Raw genomic sequence first — 20598 nt, 5'->3', positions numbered from 1 at the left:
ACCATTCTGGCCATTCTCTATCATTTGAGTTTAGGTAGTAATTGCTCTAAAAATGTACACACGGAAGTACCACGGCACTTATTCAATGGTAGTAACTGCTACATCCATACACTGTACAAACGTACAATAGCCGCTACAGTGTTGTTCGTATAAGAACAAGTTACAAGTCACTAACTTTTAGCAAAATTCCCTATATGGAAGTACCTAGCTATAATATAATTACAGTAGGTGGCACGGTAAGACCTGGGACCGTGACCGATTTACTTTATTATTTAAATTATAAGCCTATCACCAGAGAGCCTAAAAATACTATTCGTTAATATTTTTACATATGTATGTATACATTTACATAGACGTGTGTCCCTGAACGCTAAAACTCAACTAATATTGGACCGATTTTGATTAAATAATCTGGCTTTAAGGTGTATGGCGGGAATCTTTAATGAGTTCGCGGACTAGCGAGATCGAGATCTGGTCATGGAAACGGGGTATTATGGGTTTTTTACCCTTAAAACATGGAAATACCCTTATTTTCAATACAACCATCGTGTATAGCTTAAAAAGTAAATAATTTTGTATATTGATGTTACTGTAAATCACGGAAAAATAAAAAAAAAAAAACTTTACATTTATGAGATTCCTATGTTATTCTAATAGAGGAAAAGAAAACTGTTGTGGTTTGCTTGTTTATGCATATAGTATATCAACATGTCATGATGATAAAATTTTGCAAATTTATTTATTTCATCCCAGGCTATTAACATTTGTTAAAATTTACTTACATACTTTTACGTCTTTTACCTTTCCCATAGCAGCAAACAAAACTTTAGCATATTCTATTATAATTAAACTGGTTTGAACAAGAAAGTAAATAAAATGGTATCGGCAATCTGACATTATTCTTTCTTCGATTAGTAGTTTATGAACAATCCTTATCATGGTAAGCAGAGTGGGAGTATAACCAGTGTGATATTTTATGAGGAAATCACAAAAGTTGCATACTTTTAAACGTTAATTTTTACAGAAATTGGGGATTGCCTTTTTTTAAGAAAGGACTATGACTACACTAAATTTTAAATCAGCTAAGCCCTTTATTTTTAATCCTTATTTTATGGGTTTTTATAAGAAAATCACAAAAGTAGCATTAACTTTTTGACAGTCATTTTTACGGCAAAATGGGGGTTATACTGTTTTTTTTTTTATATATATAAAAGGATCATAACACACGAATTTTTTAAAATCAAAATCGTCTGGTCCTTTTTCAGAAAAATCAATTTTCCCCATATTTTATTGGCAAAACACCATTAAAAATCAAAATTTAAAAATTACTGGAGATACCATATAGATTTGTACCCACATATGGTACAAAATTTCAAAATCGTACCACAGGTGTGGTCTAATTGATCTGAACACATCCCCCCAACACACACACAATATACACTGCAGATATAGCTTCAAAAACCACTTCTTTGGGTTCAGAGGGGCCCCAAATGGATGGATTAGGTGGCTAAGACAACAATAACTATTTTTATCAAATAAGTATAGGGGGGAAAGTAAAAAGGATCGGTTTTTTCCATTCTGTTCCTACAGTGAGTTCCTTTACTCCATAAACAGCCAAATATAGTATGGTAGTGTTTGATGAATCTATGACACTCAGATTAAAATCTCATATCTCAAAGTGGGAAGTTGATTAGTTAATGTTAACATAAATGTAATTTAAACAGATTTGTGTAATGCTTAATAATCTTTACAAAATGAGTGTTTATGCTTTCGGAAATGTCATTCTGTCCCTGATATTTCTCATTTGCACTAAAAAGGTACAAAATACTTTTTTATGATATATTTTTTTTAAATCTGGGTCATTACTTTTTGGTTGGGAGAGGAAAATAGTCCAAACGCTGGTCTATAGAGAGCAAGAAACAAGCTTATTATAAATCACAACTGAGTCCAAAATGATGCTGTCATGATTGAAAGTATACAGTATTTACCACATTATTAGTACAACCGTTGATTATTGATGATAATCATAATGATTCATAGGTATAATTCTTCATAATAATTTGATAGTGTTCCTAGATATAAGTATGACCAACTTTTAAGAGAAGATTATTTTATGCATGTATTGTAGAAAAGGACATTTATTTTAATCTTATTATCTTAGTATATTATCTTATTTTAATCTTAATCAATGCCAGTATACAGGTAATTTTAAGTCAAAAGGTTCTATTGATTGTTATATAGACAATATTTTGTAGGTATTCACTGAAAAAGAATCACTTTTTCTCAGGAGCATTAGAAGTAAATGTTATGTTGATAAAACTTTGCTAATGAAAGAAATCGTTGAAGGGAATCCCACAAAAATAATAATTGCTCCAAAAGGATTCGGAAAGTCAACAAATTTAGCCATGATAAAACATTTTTTTGAAGTTGAAGTTAACAAAAATGGCAAGCGTCTTGAGAAGTATTTGAATTCCAATTATAAACTGTTTGAGGACAACACATTAAAAATCTTAAATGATAAACAATTTTTTGAAGATTATTTTGGCAAGTATCCAACAATAAGTATTGACTACTCTGCACTTTCATCGATAGAAAACTATGAACATTTTTTGAAAAATTATTTACAGATAATTAGTAATTTATTTTCAAAGCATAGATATATTTTGAAAAATATCACTTTGTGGCGTGATGAAAGTGAAATGGTTCTATTTCAAAGTTTCATTAATAAGAATGTGAGAGAAGACAAAATAGTGATTGGTTTAACATGGTTGTGTGAGCTGCTTTACAGACATTTTAATGAAAAGACTTTGGTTTTAATTGACGATTACGATGCTCTTGTGAAAAGCTTTTTGTTCAAGGGAAATAAAGACATGACAAAAATTACTAAACTGTTAGGAGAATCAGAGCAACATTTACTCAAATTTAACAACAGTTTCGGAACTGTACTCACTGGTGAACTAAGATTGTATAGAGGAGAAAATGTGTCTTGTTTTGTAAACCTGAGGGACCGGCTTAGCGAGTTTTATGGAATAGCTGAGAAAGAATTAGAACATCTTCTAAAAGGCAATAATTCAAAAGAAAAGATTAAGTTAAACAATTTTACTGACCTTTTCTTTGGAGGCTACATATACAATGCTGAAAATAAAAAAGTGAAAATATACAGAACTGAGTCAGTTATACAGTATCTGTTGACAGAGTCGTTAAACGTAAGCAGGATGATGAGGCCTGAGTATCTAAATGGATTGCAGAAACTAAGTCGAGTTAAAGGACTCGTCGAGTGGCTGCAGATTTTACTTTCTGGGAAAAAAGTTCTTCATACTCACGTAGAGCTTTCCCAGCCTATTTTTCACAAAGATAATATTCTAACACTAAGGATGGTAATGAACCATGGGAAAACTGAAAAGACAACAATAACGTCAGTTCTTTTCCTAACTCTTCTATACTACTTCGGATACTTAACGCCAGTTGATGAAAAACTACGTTGGTTTAAAATTCCTAACAAATCTGCACGGGATGAATTAAAAACAATTTTAGATGGATGTTCAGATGCGTTGTATGATGTACAAAAAATTGTTGAAGTAGAAAATACGAGGGTAGCTAACTATACTAAATCCACTGTCAATCTCGCTGGATCAGAGAGTAAACCAACGTATTTTATGGGTAATTTCCTCAACGTTTTGAAGTCAAAATGCATAGGGGAGAAGATAAATATCAGCAGTACCAATGAAATTAAACGGAAAATTGCAAAATGGTTCATGGAGGAACACTTACCTTTCTGAATGTTCATTAAACAACCAACTCCAAAATGTACATGAAGGTTTTGTCATTAAAATGTACAATTGGATAACAGTTTTACTTTACTGACACGTAAGTATCCATGAAACTCATAATAAAAGCGAAAAAAATTAGTGTTGCGTGAAATAATTGTACTTGGGTGTTCTCTTTCATAAATCATAAAAACTACTGTTTGGAGGCAAGGTTGTTTTTTTAGCCTTTTGATATTAATTATCAATAGATCAACTATGCAATGGATTTCCTTAAGCTGAGTTTACACAAAGCCAATTGGCTGGCAGGTTAATGACTGCATTTAAAAGGCAATAAGTAATAGGTACTGTAGTGGCTTTACCTAAGTCTTAACTGTAGGTAATAGTTAATTTTTGCTATACCCCAACTCGCTGTGTAGTTTACTACTCTAGATAAAGATTTCAATATTTGACTGTGGAACAGTACAACTATAACATAATACTATTATCAGCTCTTACATCATGCAGAGATGGACTTAAATATTGAACTCTTAATAACACATTATCAGATTTTGAAACATTGTCTATTGAAGTTGAATACTCATTTAATGTAAATTTGTGTCTTGAAATGTGATTTTTATGTTAGGTACAGTGATTTCTTCAGTTTCCGAGGAACGAATAAAAATCAGATGTTATTTGTCGTATGTGTTATTTTCGGAGTGTGTCTTTGCATAAAAGAAAAGGTAATTAATTCACAGCCACCTAAGATATATTATATTTGGTGAAATTAAAGTAAAAATCAAGCAAAAAACTCTTATAGATTTGGAGTGGATCTTGTTCAACAGATTTTGTCATTCTTGGTGGAACTGTATTTTTCTAATTTTTATACTTTTACTAATTTTATAGGTACTTAGTAAATTTTTCTAATTGTTATACTTAATAAGTTAATTGAATTCATTAATTTAAAATTGCATGCCACCTGCCTGACTTTTACATAAAATACAACTCTGAAACATAGTAATACAAGTTCTATCTTCAGCAGACAATTTACCTTACCAATGTTTCATCCTTCCATAATGTATTTTGTGAAGCTGTTGTTAAATTCTTATAACTACCCTATCAACAATATTTATCGCTTCTGACTGTATTTAATATTGTTACAATTTTTTGCAGGCACAAGCTGACTTATCACTTTTTCAATCAGTTTTAAAATCAAACATGTTTATTGACAAGTCTCTACTTCTGAAAGAAATAATAAACGGAGAACCCCTGATATCAATCACGGCTCCCAGAAAATTTGGGAAATCAACAAACTTGGACATGATAAGGAAGTTTTTGGAAATTGAAGTAGACGAGAAAGGAAATCCACTTCCATTAGCGAGTCGTTCTAATCATAAACTGTTCAAGAATAACAATTTAAATATCATTCAAGATGAAGAGTTTTGTAAGACTAACTTAGGGGTCTACCCTGTTATTTATATAGACTATGGACCCCTGTTGCATATAGGGAATATGGAGGATTTTGTGGGAAAATATACAAAAGTGATAAGCGAAACGTTCTCACAACACGAATACCTCTTGAATAATAAAACTCTGTGGTCGAACAATAGTGAAATCAGTTTTTTTGAAAATCTAATTACAGATGATGTGAAAAAAGATCAAATACCGCACAGTTTTAAATGGTTAAGCGAGTTAATGCGGAAACATTTTGGAAGAACCGTTTTTGTTTTGATGGATGAAAGTGATGCTGTAATCGAAAGTCTAATTTTTGTAGAAAACAACGATATATTCGAGATCACTAAACTTTTACGAGAAACTGAAAATAATTTGTTACAGTCTAATAATGAAGTTAGAGCAGTTTTGGTGGGAGTCATAAGAGTTTTTAGGGGAGTCTGTGATCCGATCATTTCTCACCATCCCTTCCTCGGGAGTGAAAAATTCGGAAGATTCTTCGGTATAACCCAACAAGAGCTTGACGATTTGTTAAAAAATCATATAACAGATGAGGAGAAACTAACAGAGATGACAAATAAAATAAACAAGTATTACAGTGGTTATTTGCTCTTTTCTAGAGGAAAAACCACAATATATAATACTTGGGCTATCATTCACTTCTTCGAAACCAACACTCACGCTACTGACTATTTATGTAGATCAGAGTATTTGCTTAATTATAGAAAAATATGCAGTGTTTACGGACTGACGGAGTGGTTGCAAAATTTAATACTAGAAAAGGAAGTAAAAAACACCCATGTAGATATTCACAAACCTTACTTCCATAGGACAGAAATTTTCCTGCTAAATTTATGCCTTAAATATCATATTGTTGATCCGGATAAGTACGCAACAAAAATGTTCCTAACTCTTGTTTATCATTTAGGATATCTTGCGCCACTTAAGGCTAATTTACAGACATTCAAAATACCTAATGAAGCACTACGAAGAGAATTGAAGAACTACATACCTGATCGGCCCATCGATCCATTGGCTGATATTTGAGGTTTGGAAAACTGGAGGGAATTGAAGAACTACATACCTGATTGGCCCATCGGTCCATATTGGCTGATATTTGAGGTTTGGAAACCTGGAGGGAATTGAAGAACAACATACCTGATCGGCCCATCAATCCATTGGCTGATATTTGAGGTTTGGAAACCTGGAGGGAATTGAAGAACTACATACCTGATCGGCCCATCAATCCATTGGCTGATATTTGAGGTTTGGAAACCTGGAGGGAATTGAAGAACTACATACCTGATCGGCCCATCAATCCATTGGCTGATATTTGAGGTTTGGAAACCTGGAGGGAATTGAAGAACTACATACCTGATCGGCCCATCGATCCATTGGCTGATATTTGAGGTTTGGTAATCTGGAGGGAATTGAAGAACAACATACCTGATTGGCCCATTGACCGATATTTGAGGTATGGTAATCTGGAGGGAATTGAAGAACAATATACCTGATCGGCCCATTGGCTGATATTTGAAGTTTGGTAATCTGGAGGGAATTGAAGAACATCATACCTGACTGGCCCATCGGCTGATATTTGAGGTATGGTAATCTGGAGGGAATTGAAGAACAACATACCTGATCGGCCCATCGGCTGATATTTGAGATTTGGTAATCAGGAGGGAATTGAATAACAACATACCTGATTGGCCCATTGGCTGATATTTGAGGTATGGTAATCTGGAGGGAATTGAAGAACAACATACCTGATTGGCCCATCAATCCATTGGCTGATTGAACTACATACCCAATGAACCAATCAACCTATTGGATGATAATTGGCTTTCATTTGTAAACTGGAGGGAGTTGAAGAACTATAAACCTAATTGACCAATCAACCAATTGGCTACATGGGACACAAAAGAGGACATACCTGATCGGCTCATCGATCCATTGGCTGGCATTTGAGGTTCATTTGTAAGCAACAAAATTTATTTATGTTTGTTTGCTTTTAAATAACATTGATACAGTTACTACTGTGAAGGTATATCTGGAGGGGTTTGCTAATACACCAAGCAACCCGAGCACCTCTTATTAGCACAGCTGTCCATGTGATTATCGTTGTTACAATAAAATAAAACAACAATTTGTTTATATTATTCAACAACACTCTTTTGTTTTGTATTTCATATAATATATAGTAAATCAGTAAAAACCATCATATTTTTCTCTGATGAATATACATTCTTGTACTATGCATCTCATAGTCAAAGCTAAACTTTGGTTTTATGTTATCAACATTCAGGAAAGGGTAAGAAGTAAAAAGTTATGATAGAAATACACTTCATTTGACCTTAAAATTAAATTATAAATAATTATAAGAGCAAACTTATGATAATAATCTTTTGATGTATTGAGGATTAGGTTGATTTTGGTTTTGACTGAGAGCGAGAAACGCCAGGTGACCCTTGGGACATTTGTTGGCATAGTGGCCCTTGCATCCACACTGAAATCAAAACGGCATTGATAGAATTTTTTTTAATTATGTAGGCCTAATTCTAGTTGTATTAAATATTAATTCAAAATATTAAAAACATTTTAATTCCTAAAACAAAATATTATAATCTTTCTGTATACATTTTGCTTTACCCAATGAATATAATAAATACCTTACAGCAAAATCAGTGTTTCCACATGACCAAAAAAGTAATCCCGCTTACTGGGTCGAGAAATCCCGTTTTATCCCGCTTTAAAATTTTGAAAAATCCTGTTTTATCCCACATTATTTTTTTTTGTACAATACCGTACCTAGTATTATACTTTACGTATCATGTTTATAAAGTTGTTTAAACATCACTATTATATTTAGCTACAGTATTTAATCAATTTGAGTTAGTTTTTCTCTAAGATTAAGTATAAAAAATAAAAATAATCGTCACAGCTGAAAATCCCGTTTTATCTCGCATCCCGTTTTAATCCCGCTCAAGGTCTAAAAATCCCGTTTTCGGGATAATAATCCCGCAAATGGAAAAAACTGTACAGCATGAGCGTATCTAGGGGATGGCTATAGGTGCTGTTGTCGTTCCTTCGGGAATATATGTGAAAAAATCAAAACTAAAACGCATTCATGGCTAGGTTTGAACTTTATATTAAGCCTCATAATTTTGCCCTAAAATGCACGTTTATAATTATGATCAAACAAAATTTTCGCTTAAGGATCAATACTCTTAGCCGCCTATGAAGTTATATTTGAAAACAGCAAGGTCCCTCCCCCTTTTCTACAGGTGGGATCCATCCATGCCTTGCAATTAAATCAACATGAACTAAAAGCTAATTCAGTAGGTTTATAAAAACTTTGCGTTGATGAGAAATGAAAGAGGTATTCCACTGTAAATTACAGATAGGCTATTCTAAGCAAGAAACAAAGACAAATACAAATAATACAGTAAAAGCAAAAACTAAAGAGAACTTTACCTTGAAACAGGTGACTTCCTCCAGTGGTTTGAGTGCAGGTTTGGTACCAATAATGATTTCTTTACCACTTTCGTCCGTCTTGGTAATAAACTGTGGCACCTTGACTCCCTTTAAACATAAAACTTTGATCAGGACATTTGAAAAAAATTGTATTTCTAAAGAAAAATTAATTTGTTCCACAACTACGCCTTTGATAATAAACCTGTTTTTTTCAAAAATGTACTTGACCTAAATGTAAACAAGTTAAGTAATTTTTCCCTTCTTTGTTCATTTAAAAACCTGAAATGGAAAAGTGTATTAAAAAGGTGAATTGAAATGAATCGAGCTTTGCCTATAAAAGCACCAGGGGTATGATCACAGAGTGGAAAAATATTACAGATGATGAAAAAAAATTACAATAAGTCATATTTTGCAGCTAGCACTCTCCTATGCTTTGCCCAGCAAACAATGAAAATGAAATTCAATAACAACTCCAGGTTTCCCAAAAGACAACAATTTAGATGTTAAAACTTAGGCCTACTTATCTCATTACACGAGACGAGATTTATTTTTGACCGAGATTTTTATCGAGACGAGAATTAAAAAAAAAAAAAAAAAAAATTAAAAACGCCTGCAGAAAGTCAATGCAATACCCGCAATACAGGAGCGTGTTGAAGTTGCGTTTCCTTTGCGAAGGCGTTCTTATTTAATTAATTCTTTAAATGTAAATATTACTTTAATTATTTTAATAATATTACTTTAATAACATTTGAGAAGTTTTGTTAAGTGTAAGCAGTGTGAGGAATGTTTTATTACTATAAAAAGTCAAAACAAGTAACTATTTTATAAAAATTAATATTGCTTTTATTTTATGATTTATTTTATTTTAGGATAAGTTTAACTCTATCCTAACTGATATCACTATGTTTCCTAATCGTAGGCAAGTTAGGCGTGTATAATAAAAAAATGTTATGCTGATGTTTTTTAATAAAAGATTGTAAATATTCGTGCCTATTATCATTATTTTTGTATTTAAACAGTCATCTAACAATGTTACAAAATCAGGTAAAAATTTTGAACGTGCATTTCCTGTTGTGTATGAGAAGGGAAATCCCGTCTCGATCTCGTCTCGAAATTTTATGAGAAGTAAAAAATCTCGTCTCGTCTCGTCTCGAACTAAAAATCCAATCTCGTCCATCCCTAGAATAAACAATCGGCAAATTTCCCAGTCCTATAGAAAATTATGGTAGAGTTCACTCACTTCTACCCAATCATACAAATTTTCCTAAATTCCAAGTTTGCTCTGTCGGCTGGATACCTTTCTTTAACAATCTACGTAGTAGGAATCTTTAAGAACATCTCATGGATGTAAACTAAGCTTACCAATTGTTTCGCTTCCGCCTCCTTCATATCCGCAGGCATCTTGTGGCAGTAGAGGGCTTTGTGTCCAGACTCACCGCAGAAGTGACAAACAATCACCACTTTCTTGCCTTCCTTCTGATTAACATCGGCTGCCGGCAGCTCGAACCTCGGACTGCAAAAAGCTTGTGTCAGCGAGTCGCACATTTTGAACACATATAGAAGGAATGCTGTAGCTTGAACCAAACATAGCATTGATGAATTCAAGCATAGCTCATTCAAATGCGTACTACACATCAGTTTGATACCTCTACACACTAGAAAAGATTCTGCCTATGTTCCAAAGTGATTATATCAAAATTAATCATAATATCTCATCCTACTTCCTACTTATATTATAAATGAGAAAGTTTGGATGTTTGTGACAAGTGAACGCGAAAAATACTGGTCGGATTGTGCTGAAATTTGGCATGATGATAGCTCACATTCCCGATTAACATATAGGCATATTCTTATTCCAAAAATCCTTTCGGGCTCCGCCCCAGTGGCTCTGGAGTTTCCCATGTTAACCTTATGAGAAATAGAATTATTGAATCTTAACAGCTGTTTCAATTAAACAAGTTGGTTCTGTTCTATGATGTTCAATAGCATTAAAGTTACAAGGATTACCAACAGGGTGCAGCACTATTATTTCTTTTACATTTATGACAACAGCTAATTTGCAACCAAAAGGTGAGTGAGCGTAGCGAACGAACTTCAACTTGGAGGCGAGTGAGCGTAGCGAACGAGCTAACCTGAAGGCAAGTGAGCGCAGCGAACGAGCTCCAACCTAAAGGTGAGTGAGCTAGCGAACAAACTTCAACCAGGACGTGATTGAGCCATGCGAACGAGATAATCTTGAAAATTAAGAAGTTAAACGGGGCAAAGCCCGCGGGTTACAGCTAGTTTATCTATATATTAATAGGCAAGCATGCTTCTTTAAAACCTTTTTTCTTAGCTTGTGTGCATCGCAGGGAAAATCTACGCATACTGTTAGAAAGATATTTTCCTGTAGGTGTGCAGAATCCCTTTATAAATTAAAATAGGCTCAAAGATAAGCATTAAAAATTAATTTAAAATAAAAATAAAATTAACATGGGCTTTATGGGTTGCCATGCTGGTGACGAAATAACAACAAAATATAAAGAGAAAATCCAAACAAATATAAGAAATTTCAATCACATTTTCAGTCACATTCAGTTTACAGCGTGGGGTGAAAATAGGGAATTCGGTATATTAGATATTTTTTATTTTTGGTCCGAGTTTTTGACCACTGGATGGCCTCTAGTCTAAATTATTCTACTGGTTTGAATAAATAAACAGTATAAACAGAATAAATATAAATAAAGTAAATGTAAACATTGTCATTATTATTTCTGTTGCTTCTGAAACTAATCAATGTTTACTACCAGAAATGTTGAACTAGGCTATGTTGAATAATGTTGTTTGGGGCTTGAAATGTTGAAGGCTTCAGGTTAAGCTCTGATACAAAACTCAACATCAATAGTATGGGTAAAAATTAAGCTTTTCATAGTAACTCCAGTAGCTAGTTTTTAAACATGATGGAAAGAATGTTTTAGTTTTCATAAAAGCAAAGATGTATAGTTGAGATCGAATTGGGCTTCTCTAATTGATTTATTCCAAACTTAGCGGAGTAAATTTTAAACTCTATCCAATGAGACTGACAGCCGGTCCTTCCAAGAAAAAAATTGCATGTGAAAAAAAGCCTTCATGAAATCACTGTCTTGGTAGGCCTAACTAGCAAGATTTTCACTTCCAAAACCAGCCTCATAAAACGTCATGAATTATTGAACGCAAGTCTTCACATGCTGAACTCTAAAAATTAATGAGCCTGACTTACTGCATGAATTTGCACTCTGGTCCGTCAGAACAGAACCCGGCTAAGTAGTTGATACACAAGACTCTGCGTACATGGCGATGACGGCAGTTAGGTCCATGCCGGCAGAACCCTCTGTCGTACCAAGGGCAGTCTTTTATCTTACTCTCCGGGTCTATGTGAAGAAACGGACACTCCTTGTTGTGGCAGGCGTCTATAAGATACAACACTAATAGCTGGATAACCTTTCAAGAGCAAATTAGTTTTGATGAATTTAAAACCATAAATGTTTTTCCGTGTTTGTGTCCTACATAAATATTTATTTATTTACAGTAGAACCCCTCATATCCGGCCTTGGTTTTACCGGTCCTCTGTTTATCCGGCCCCTTCCAGGAAGCCAATATCAAAATGTTTTTCTCACAGCTTACAGACGTTTAGATGCAAGCACTATTTTTTGTGACTGCTCAAGTCATCAAATAAATTGTTCTCACTATTTATCCGTTTGTTTATACATTTATTTGCTGAGTCACTATACTCAGTTGAGCTAGTAAGTAGGCTTAACCTCTGATCTGTTGGTTGATTATTTCCAAAGTGGGTTTAGTACAGTACAGTATGAGTACATTAATTTTTGTATTTCATAAAATGGTTAAGAATGTTGAGTAGAAATACAAGTACCATTTAAGTCCTAATGATCTTTAAGTACAATTTATTGTCATTTTTACCTCCATTTAAAATGTTTTGTTACCTGAAATCATAATATTTGTACATTCATTACTTAATGACTTTAACTTACAAATATTTTTTTTCCTTTATTACAAACATATGTTTATTTTTCTAAAAATAATCCCAGAACAGAATTAAATGATACTTTTGATTGCATATATTGATTACCTATTATTATTAGGTATGAATTGTCATTTTCATAGTAGGTTGGTTTATCCGGCCAAATCGTTATCCGGTCAGGGGCTTGGTCCCGTAGTGGCCGGATATGAGGGGTTCTACTGTATGTGTTAAATGTGACACTCTTCATATGAAGAAAGGAAACGTCCTTATACCTCCTGATGATGGACCCAAATAGGATCCGAAACTAGTTGCAACTGCAATTGAATCGATTGCCTAATAGCAGGTATTTAAACATTTTATCAAATTAATATTCCTCAGGCACATCAGAGACAGTTGTCGATCTTAAGTCTCTTGCGGTGAATATGGAATAATAGACCCTGCTTGATGTTGAACTTAGAATTGATTGCTATGAAACATTTAAGCCTATATGAAAATTATTAAAGAAAATCACTGCTACATTGCTACATTGAACTGAAAACAATTAAGCTATTTTTTCTGTGTGGTAGAATTTTCAGTGAACTCCCTCTTGTTTGGATCCTTTTTAGAACCATACACTTGACCAAATACTAAAACATGTTTTCTAAATATTACATTCTTAGTCATAATCCCCTCAAAATCGAGATAACTTGTCCCAACCCAGTGTACTAGCAGATTCCAGCATGGATGGTTAACAAACTACAAAATACATAAAAATACCAAAAGAAAGAAAATTACCAAATAAAATGAGAAAATAAATATGGTCTCATTTGGCATAGCCATTGTAGGTTTTCCATTTCATATTACATACTTACTAAATCTGGAATAAAAGTAGCACTCTGGCATTTTTGTCATGTCGTACTCGTGAAGGAACTCGCAAAGATCTCCTTTTTTGCAAAGCCCTCGGAGCCAATGTTTGCAGACGATAGTTCTGTCTCCCTTGACATGTCTGAGTGGACATGATGTTCCTTTCGCACATGATCCTTTCGGGAAGAATTCACAAACACCAGCTATTGATTCTGGAATTAACAAGTGGATTCAGGATATTAAATTAATAACACATAATTTAATTGACAGAATTAACAGGTGGGTTCATGTTACCTAATTATTAAATTAACACAATCTATAGTAATCCACTCGTAATATATGCTAAGATTGATTAATGGGAAAAGGGGTTACACTCATCTCCATTCATACTTGGCTTAAAATACCTACATAGTATGGTCGCCATTTCATAAGAAAGTATAAAAGTATAAAAGTAAAGTATAAAGTATGACAAACAATTTGACTGGAGGAGTTAAATATCCAAGTTCTACCTACTTATGACTGTCTGCAATAAGATTCGTAGTTGTTGAATATGTGTATGATTCTAAGAAAGTTTTAGAGCCTATTTATGATGATAGGCATCAACAAAAAAGTTTATTTGTTCACTGATTAAGTTGAATTTCCTCTAAGTTATTGATTTTGGAAAATATAGTAGTCGTAGTAAATAATTTTATTATTTACAAAAATGGATAATTAGATTTAAGATATCACGTTCTTTATGGTGTGCTGTTTAAATTTTGTTATTGCAATGCTTGATCTTGAGGTCTTGAGAGTCATGAAGACTAGCATAATCTTGTTTATTATTGAGTGACTTGGCCAATTGTTCACAGAAATTTTCCACAATCTGACTGATAAATTTAAAATAGTTTTTGACAATAGTTACAACAATAGCTTTTGTTTCAACATTGTTTTAAATATGATGCGAGTGGGAGATCAAAGTTTAGCCTTTGATTGTGTTTTGTTTGGAAAATCCTAAATATCTCATAAAGACCCATTAGAATTTAAGTTAAGTGGGTATGGACTAAAGACTTACAGAAAATTTCAATTTTCAGAAATAATCAAGGCCAATCCCGTATTCATACTAGGGTTGCTTTCAGAGAGGTGAAAGCCAGTTGAGCGGAACAAACGTGATTTGATATTTGTATAAGTAACTAAATGTAAAAAAGTCAATAGATGTACTAATGCTTGTTTTATTGATTAAAATTATAATAATTCAGATTTGTTTTTACTACATCTTGTTATTCAGATACCTCTTCCAAAAGTGCATTATGGTAGTTTTGACCAGGAAAATATTATCAGTTTATTTGGTGCAACACAAATAAACAACCCGATCACCTACTTATAACCTACACTTTACCTCCCTAATCTAACCTTACTTCAAAACACTTAATGTAGTCACGAATACTCATAAACCCTGACCTACCTTCCCCACATGCCTAAATTAGATGAGTGTTCAATCTGCGTTTTATTAATAGGGTGACCCGGGGCAATTCTGGCAGCCAGACGTGAACCTTAACTTTAACTGCTTGTACCGCGGTGAACATATTTTTCATTTTATTTTGACAATTACCATAGTAATTCTATGTTATTACTCTAGTGTTTTCATATATTTAGACAACAATCTCAAACTCCCCTTAAGGGGGTTTGAGGTTTTTTTTTTTTGGAGTGTCAGATGCCAGAATTGCCCCAACCTTGGGGCAATTATAGCAATACCTTATATTTTCCTTATTGTTTAAATTGCTCTGACATTGGGGCAATCATGGCATAGGCCTAATTTAGCTGTTTAAGATGGTGTTTTAATTTTTGTTCTATCTCTATTTATAAGGAAGTTGTGAATAAACCGGTAAGACAGTACAAGCGTACAAGGGCCTTAACCTCAAAACTTCTAGCAACAATAAACAATAAAAACAATCAGGCTGCCATAGAGTAATCTAAGCAAAAGGTGTTTACAAAGCCATCCAAATGAACTGAAATGAAACATATTACACCACACGTTGTTATACAATTTATTCTTTAATTTATACATTATTTGTATAAAGATATATAGCTGCCATAATTGCCCCGGGTTCTTTGCCACAATTGCCCCATAGCATATGAAAATGGGGCAATTATAGCACCCATTTAAATTTAAATATCTTAAAGGGATACTGCTATTACTATTTTTGTTCATGAAGTTTTAAGTCTGAACAATTATCTTTGAGTATAAAAAAAAATAAAATATAAAATTCATAGGGGAAAAAAATTAGCCGTGTGCGATGTTTCGATATCCTCGGGCTGTGGAAGAAAGTACTTTTTTAATCGCTAATAAAAATTACTGCAAACATTTTATTTTTACAAAAATGCTTTCCTATATATAGGAGGTATATGCTGAAATAACAAATATTGCTTCACTGATCTGTAAAGCTGAAATTTAAAAAAAATATAGGCCATTGCTATAATTGCCCCGTGCCAGAATTGCCCCGGGTCACCCTAAGTGTAATAACTTACTGCACCATCGATGTAATTCAACATAGGCCTAATATAACCTGTGATGTATTATCGGATTAAATATCGATTTCGATGCGGTTTGATATATTGCTTATTAAATCCTGATTTCTAACATTGGCTGTTTCTAATCAGCTGGCAACACAAATAGGTTCCCAAGAAAGTAGTCACTGGTCCGTACCCCTCCGCTCCTTGTTTATGCTCCGCGCATTGAGAAAGTAGTTCCGTATATTTTCTCGATTTTCAGTGAATTCCGCGCCTTAAAAAAATGTTTTAACGGCATTTTCTTGTTTATTGAAATCATAGGAATGGTTAAAAAACGTTTAAAAGAAAAGTCTAGAAAGTTCAGAAATACCTTATGATTCTCTTGTTTACATTTTTCTTGTAAACAAAAAACTGTCATATGGCTACTTTAGTCCCATAAGCCTAATGTTAAAATTTGGAAATTTTAAGTTCGTTTTAAATTGCATTAGCATTATCTAATTGAAATTTGTTTGTTTATTAACCATCTCACTATTAGTCTAAGTAATCTTGTTAAGTTTGGCTGAAATGTGTTCTGCCGTTATTGAGTGATGTTGCTTTATTTGTTGCATTGAAGTTGATCCCAAAGAGCTACGCTCGCTTCGCTCGCTCCGCTCAATAAATTACCCCTTGCCCAGGCTAATTACCCTTTTTCCTTTAAATAATTAAGTTAGGCCTATGTAAAGGTTCCCCACCCTAAAACTCCGAATCCCACCTTGTCTCTAGGTGAGATGAAGGGGATTCCTTACTGGTATTAATAAGTAATAACTGGGAAGCTCCAATCCAACAGCTCAACATTTGCAACGTTCTAGAAGAATGCAATAAGTTAGGTACCGTACGTAAACAATTTTCAAAATTTTTAAAAAGAAAAGGAAATATGTTTATAAAAGTTTGTACATGGATGATCTTGATCCCTTAAAGTATTAATCCTCAGGAATACCCCCACCGCAGCAAACCTGCCGAATAAACAAATTTCCATTTGTCTGAATTGATTTTCAATTAAATCTATTTAGATAACATTAGGTTTAACAAGTAAGTTACCTAGGTTTGCTGCTACAAGGAAACTAATAAAGTGTGTTTTTTTAGTAAAATATTAATAGCCTAGCTTAGTATTGAAATAAATGAATGCCAAGTTTGATCAAAATAAGTTATATATCCATGAACAAGCGGGTAGACTTCTATCTGTTGGCACAAACAACCAAATGAAAATATCGATTGATATATCGATAATTCAATATATCGTTTGGTTAGTAAGGTAAGGTATCGAATGAAACAATCGAATGATCAATATTTTCATTCGGTTGTTTGTGCCAACAGATATGGAAGTCTACCCGAACATGCAAACTACAACATTTTACAATTATTCTGCATAAAAATAACATGGGAATTTTGAATTTACAATTTTTGTTACCTACTTAGTAGCCTATTACTTTTAATTTTACATGAGTTACTTAGTATGTTAATTTTAACATAGGTAGGCCTACTTAGTTAATACCCACATAAAACTAGTGATGGGACAACCTAGGTACTGGAAAAAACAATCGACTAGTCAATCGGTTGTATTTAAAACCAGTCGGTTTTTTCATTTAAATGAAAAACCGAGTGAATTCCACTACAACTGGTGATGTTCATTCGGCGCAATGGATTCAGTCACTGCAAGGAAAATCATAATCATGCAAATATTATGAAAATCATGCAAGGAAGATCATATATTACTGGAAACTGTTGAGACTTTGTAGTTGATTTATTGTTTGTTGTTTTTTGTGTTTACATTTTGTAGGACTACTTATTATTAGGTACTTAATAACATTTAGTTTATACAGGACAAGTTATAAATTATTCAGTGGTCCTACTATCTCAAACTAAACTCAGTAAAACAATATTCCTTTGTTTTCTATGAAATTGTTTTCTATAATAGGAATTTCGTCACATTGTGGATGTATAGATGGACTGGTGGACTAATTACATGTAGGCCTAGGCCTAGTTCTTATTTAGGCATGTCAGGGTGGTAGGTCGTGCTTTATACGGATTGGTGACTGCATTAAGTGTTTTGATGTTAGGTTAGATTAGGAAGGCAAAGTTTAGGTTATAAGTTAATGTATCGAGTTGTTAGTTTATGCAGACTGTTTTTGTAAAATTGAAATCCTGAGAAAAACACTTTAAATTAGGCCTACAGTATTTCAAAAATGCTTGCATGAACCCATAGTTAATTCCACTTGTAAATGTCATCCATCCTACCTTGTTTATTGTAATGTTGTATATTATTACGGCGATATCTTGAGAACCTATTCATCAGCGGTGATAAAAAATTGTATTTTTGGATTCAGGAGGAAAAAAACTACAAAGTAAGATAGCTTATCAAAATTAAAAATTTGTTTGGAGGCACCTAACTTATACGGAGTAGCCTAGTTACCAAATTACATTATTTTAATTATAGGCCTACCTTAACACTGTTCACAATTTGTGTAGGTACAGTACGAGTTTATCTATAACAGTTTTCATTTACAAGTCAGTCTCAACCTCAACAACAGTAACTTTTAAGTGGTTCTTGCGACTATATTAGTTACAATCACCGACGTTTGACTGTTTCCAGTTATTCCAACGATTGGTTGACTGGATCTAACTTAGTCGCCGTAGGACCGAGAGTATGAAGTGACTAGTTTCAAGCATATCCGGGAGAACAACCGACTAATCAATTGAATTGGTTGTTTTCAATCAGTTGCTCCCATCACTACATAAAACGCCAATGTTACTAGGCTATACGCAAGGTAATAACTTAGGCTACTTATTTTATATTAGGTTTAAGGCTTCTGTTGTAAGCTTGTTAAAATAAAATTAGATAGAAATACCCTAGGCCTAAGTTATTCACTGAAAGAATTTGGAAATTCATAATATAAATGCAGTTAAAGCTAACCATTAAATGTAATGTTAGCTAGCTTAAGTTAAAACGAGACCTTAAAAGTATGCTTATAGGTTTAGCCTAAGTTACATACTATCCATTCCAGAAAATGGTAATGGTAAGCATCCATGTTGTTCTTCTAACGCTATTTCAATATTAAATTTCATATTTTCAACACTTGCTACGATAAACTCCATGATTAAAAATGCAGGATTTAATTTAAATAAACAAAATATTTCCACATAAACAAAAAAAATAAACGAAATAGGTTGATGCTTCTGCAGCAACCTGCAACGAAGAACGAATACTTTCACAAACTTCTTCTCTTCTTTCGATTGATCTTTTTCTGAACAATAAAAAGCTATTTCAGAGAAAGGTTGAACTTTTTATACGTGTAGCTTAATTGATTGACCAGGTTCAGACCATTGATTTTCATTACTTTCTAATCAATTTCAATAAAAAAGGACGCCAAAAGAGTAAAGGGCACCTAAAGGTTTCCATTATGTACTGCATTTAGGGTAAGAAAATAAAATAAGACTTACGTGTATACTTGTTGTCTTAATCTTTGACCGAAGTATATCGGATAGATTGCGTCGTTATACTAATATTTACAAAATTATTATTTACAAAACTTGCTTAACAAAATTCCAAAAACTTAAAACTTCGGCTGTGGTAAGCATGTCTGTTTCTCGACCTGGCATTAAAGGATCATTTGACAACTCGTCAAGACTATACAGGGGTCTATTTGTGAGCAAGTTCTTCAGCTCGGTCTTAAACGCTGTACAGTCGAGGTTCCTTAGGTGGTTTGGAAGGGAGTTGTAGATTTTAATAGCCGAGCGGGGGTATCTCCAAAGGTATGGCTCAAGCGGCAGCGAATCACCATGGGTCACAAAATCACTAAGGTTCTCCTTTAGCAAGACCAGACTATTGAGTACATATTGGCTCACCACTGTGAGGATTCCCAATTCTTTGAAGATGTCGGCAATGTTCTCTAGGGCCTTTAGATGTTATCACCCTCACAGTTTTTTTTTGTAACAGAAGTATTTCATGGCATGCAGGGGAGTGTCCCCAGAGCACTATTCCGTACATCAAATGGCTATGAAATAAGGCATGGTATAAGGTTATCAGATAGGTCTTAGATAACTTTAAAATACTTTAAACAAAGTAGTATACGAAACCTTGGTTACTGGGGCTATGATAATATTGACTCCATTTCTAATGTACAGAACACAGAAATAGATTTTCAATTTATATTTGTTTGTGTTTTCAATTCTATATCTTTTATTTCCAATCTTTTGATAAATTTATATTCATAAATTTACATTTAAATGTCTAATATATACCAATTAATGAGTTGGTGTCACCTGTCTGCCATGTTATATTATAGGACGTCTGGCGCTAAACAACATTACTTGCGACTTTGCCAATTATACCAGGCCGCGGCCTGGAGTAATATAATATGTTGGTGGTAGTGGGTGTGCCGGGTGTAGTGGATGCACGGCCGCCTTTAACTACAGGCCGCGGCCTGGTAGAATTGGCAACATCGCAAGTGGTGTTGTTCAGTGACAGATGTCCCATAAGATAACATGGTAGACAGGTGACATCAGCTCATTAATTCGCACTTTATTGATTTAATTTTTAATTTATGAACATAAATTTATTAAAAT

At 33.6% G+C, this 20598-nt stretch overlaps 2 protein-coding genes across 2 annotated transcripts; one reads left to right on the top strand and one right to left on the bottom strand.

Moving 5' to 3' along the window:
• Positions 1-2699: 2699 nt before the first annotated feature.
• Positions 2700-3779, top strand: LOC129000517 (uncharacterized). Its single transcript, XM_054427479.1, has one exon. It carries the CDS (start codon positions 2700-2702, stop codon positions 3777-3779), a length of 1080 nt encoding a protein of 359 aa, XP_054283454.1.
• A 3779-nt stretch (positions 3780-7558) lies between these two features.
• LOC129000888 (cleavage and polyadenylation specificity factor subunit 4-like) lies at positions 7559-19220 on the bottom strand. The gene is made up of 6 exons (XM_054427961.1): positions 19026-19220; positions 13518-13721; positions 11908-12097; positions 10032-10182; positions 8670-8777; positions 7559-7701 (listed from the first exon to the last, which is right to left on the bottom strand). Exons 1-6 carry the CDS (start codon positions 19126-19128, stop codon positions 7585-7587), a joined length of 873 nt encoding a protein of 290 aa, XP_054283936.1. The 5' UTR covers positions 19129-19220; the 3' UTR covers positions 7559-7584.
• Between the last annotated feature and the right edge of the window lie 1378 nt (positions 19221-20598).

Source organism: Macrosteles quadrilineatus, unplaced genomic scaffold (assembly GCF_028750875.1).
Source record: "Macrosteles quadrilineatus isolate MER2022 unplaced genomic scaffold, UCM_ALF_1.0 Scaffold_8__2_contigs__length_117827958, whole genome shotgun sequence".
Lineage (NCBI taxonomy): Eukaryota > Metazoa > Arthropoda > Insecta > Hemiptera > Cicadellidae > Macrosteles > Macrosteles quadrilineatus.
The sequence above is the reverse complement of the archived record's forward strand: the minus strand, read 5'-3'. Positions and strand labels throughout refer to the sequence as shown.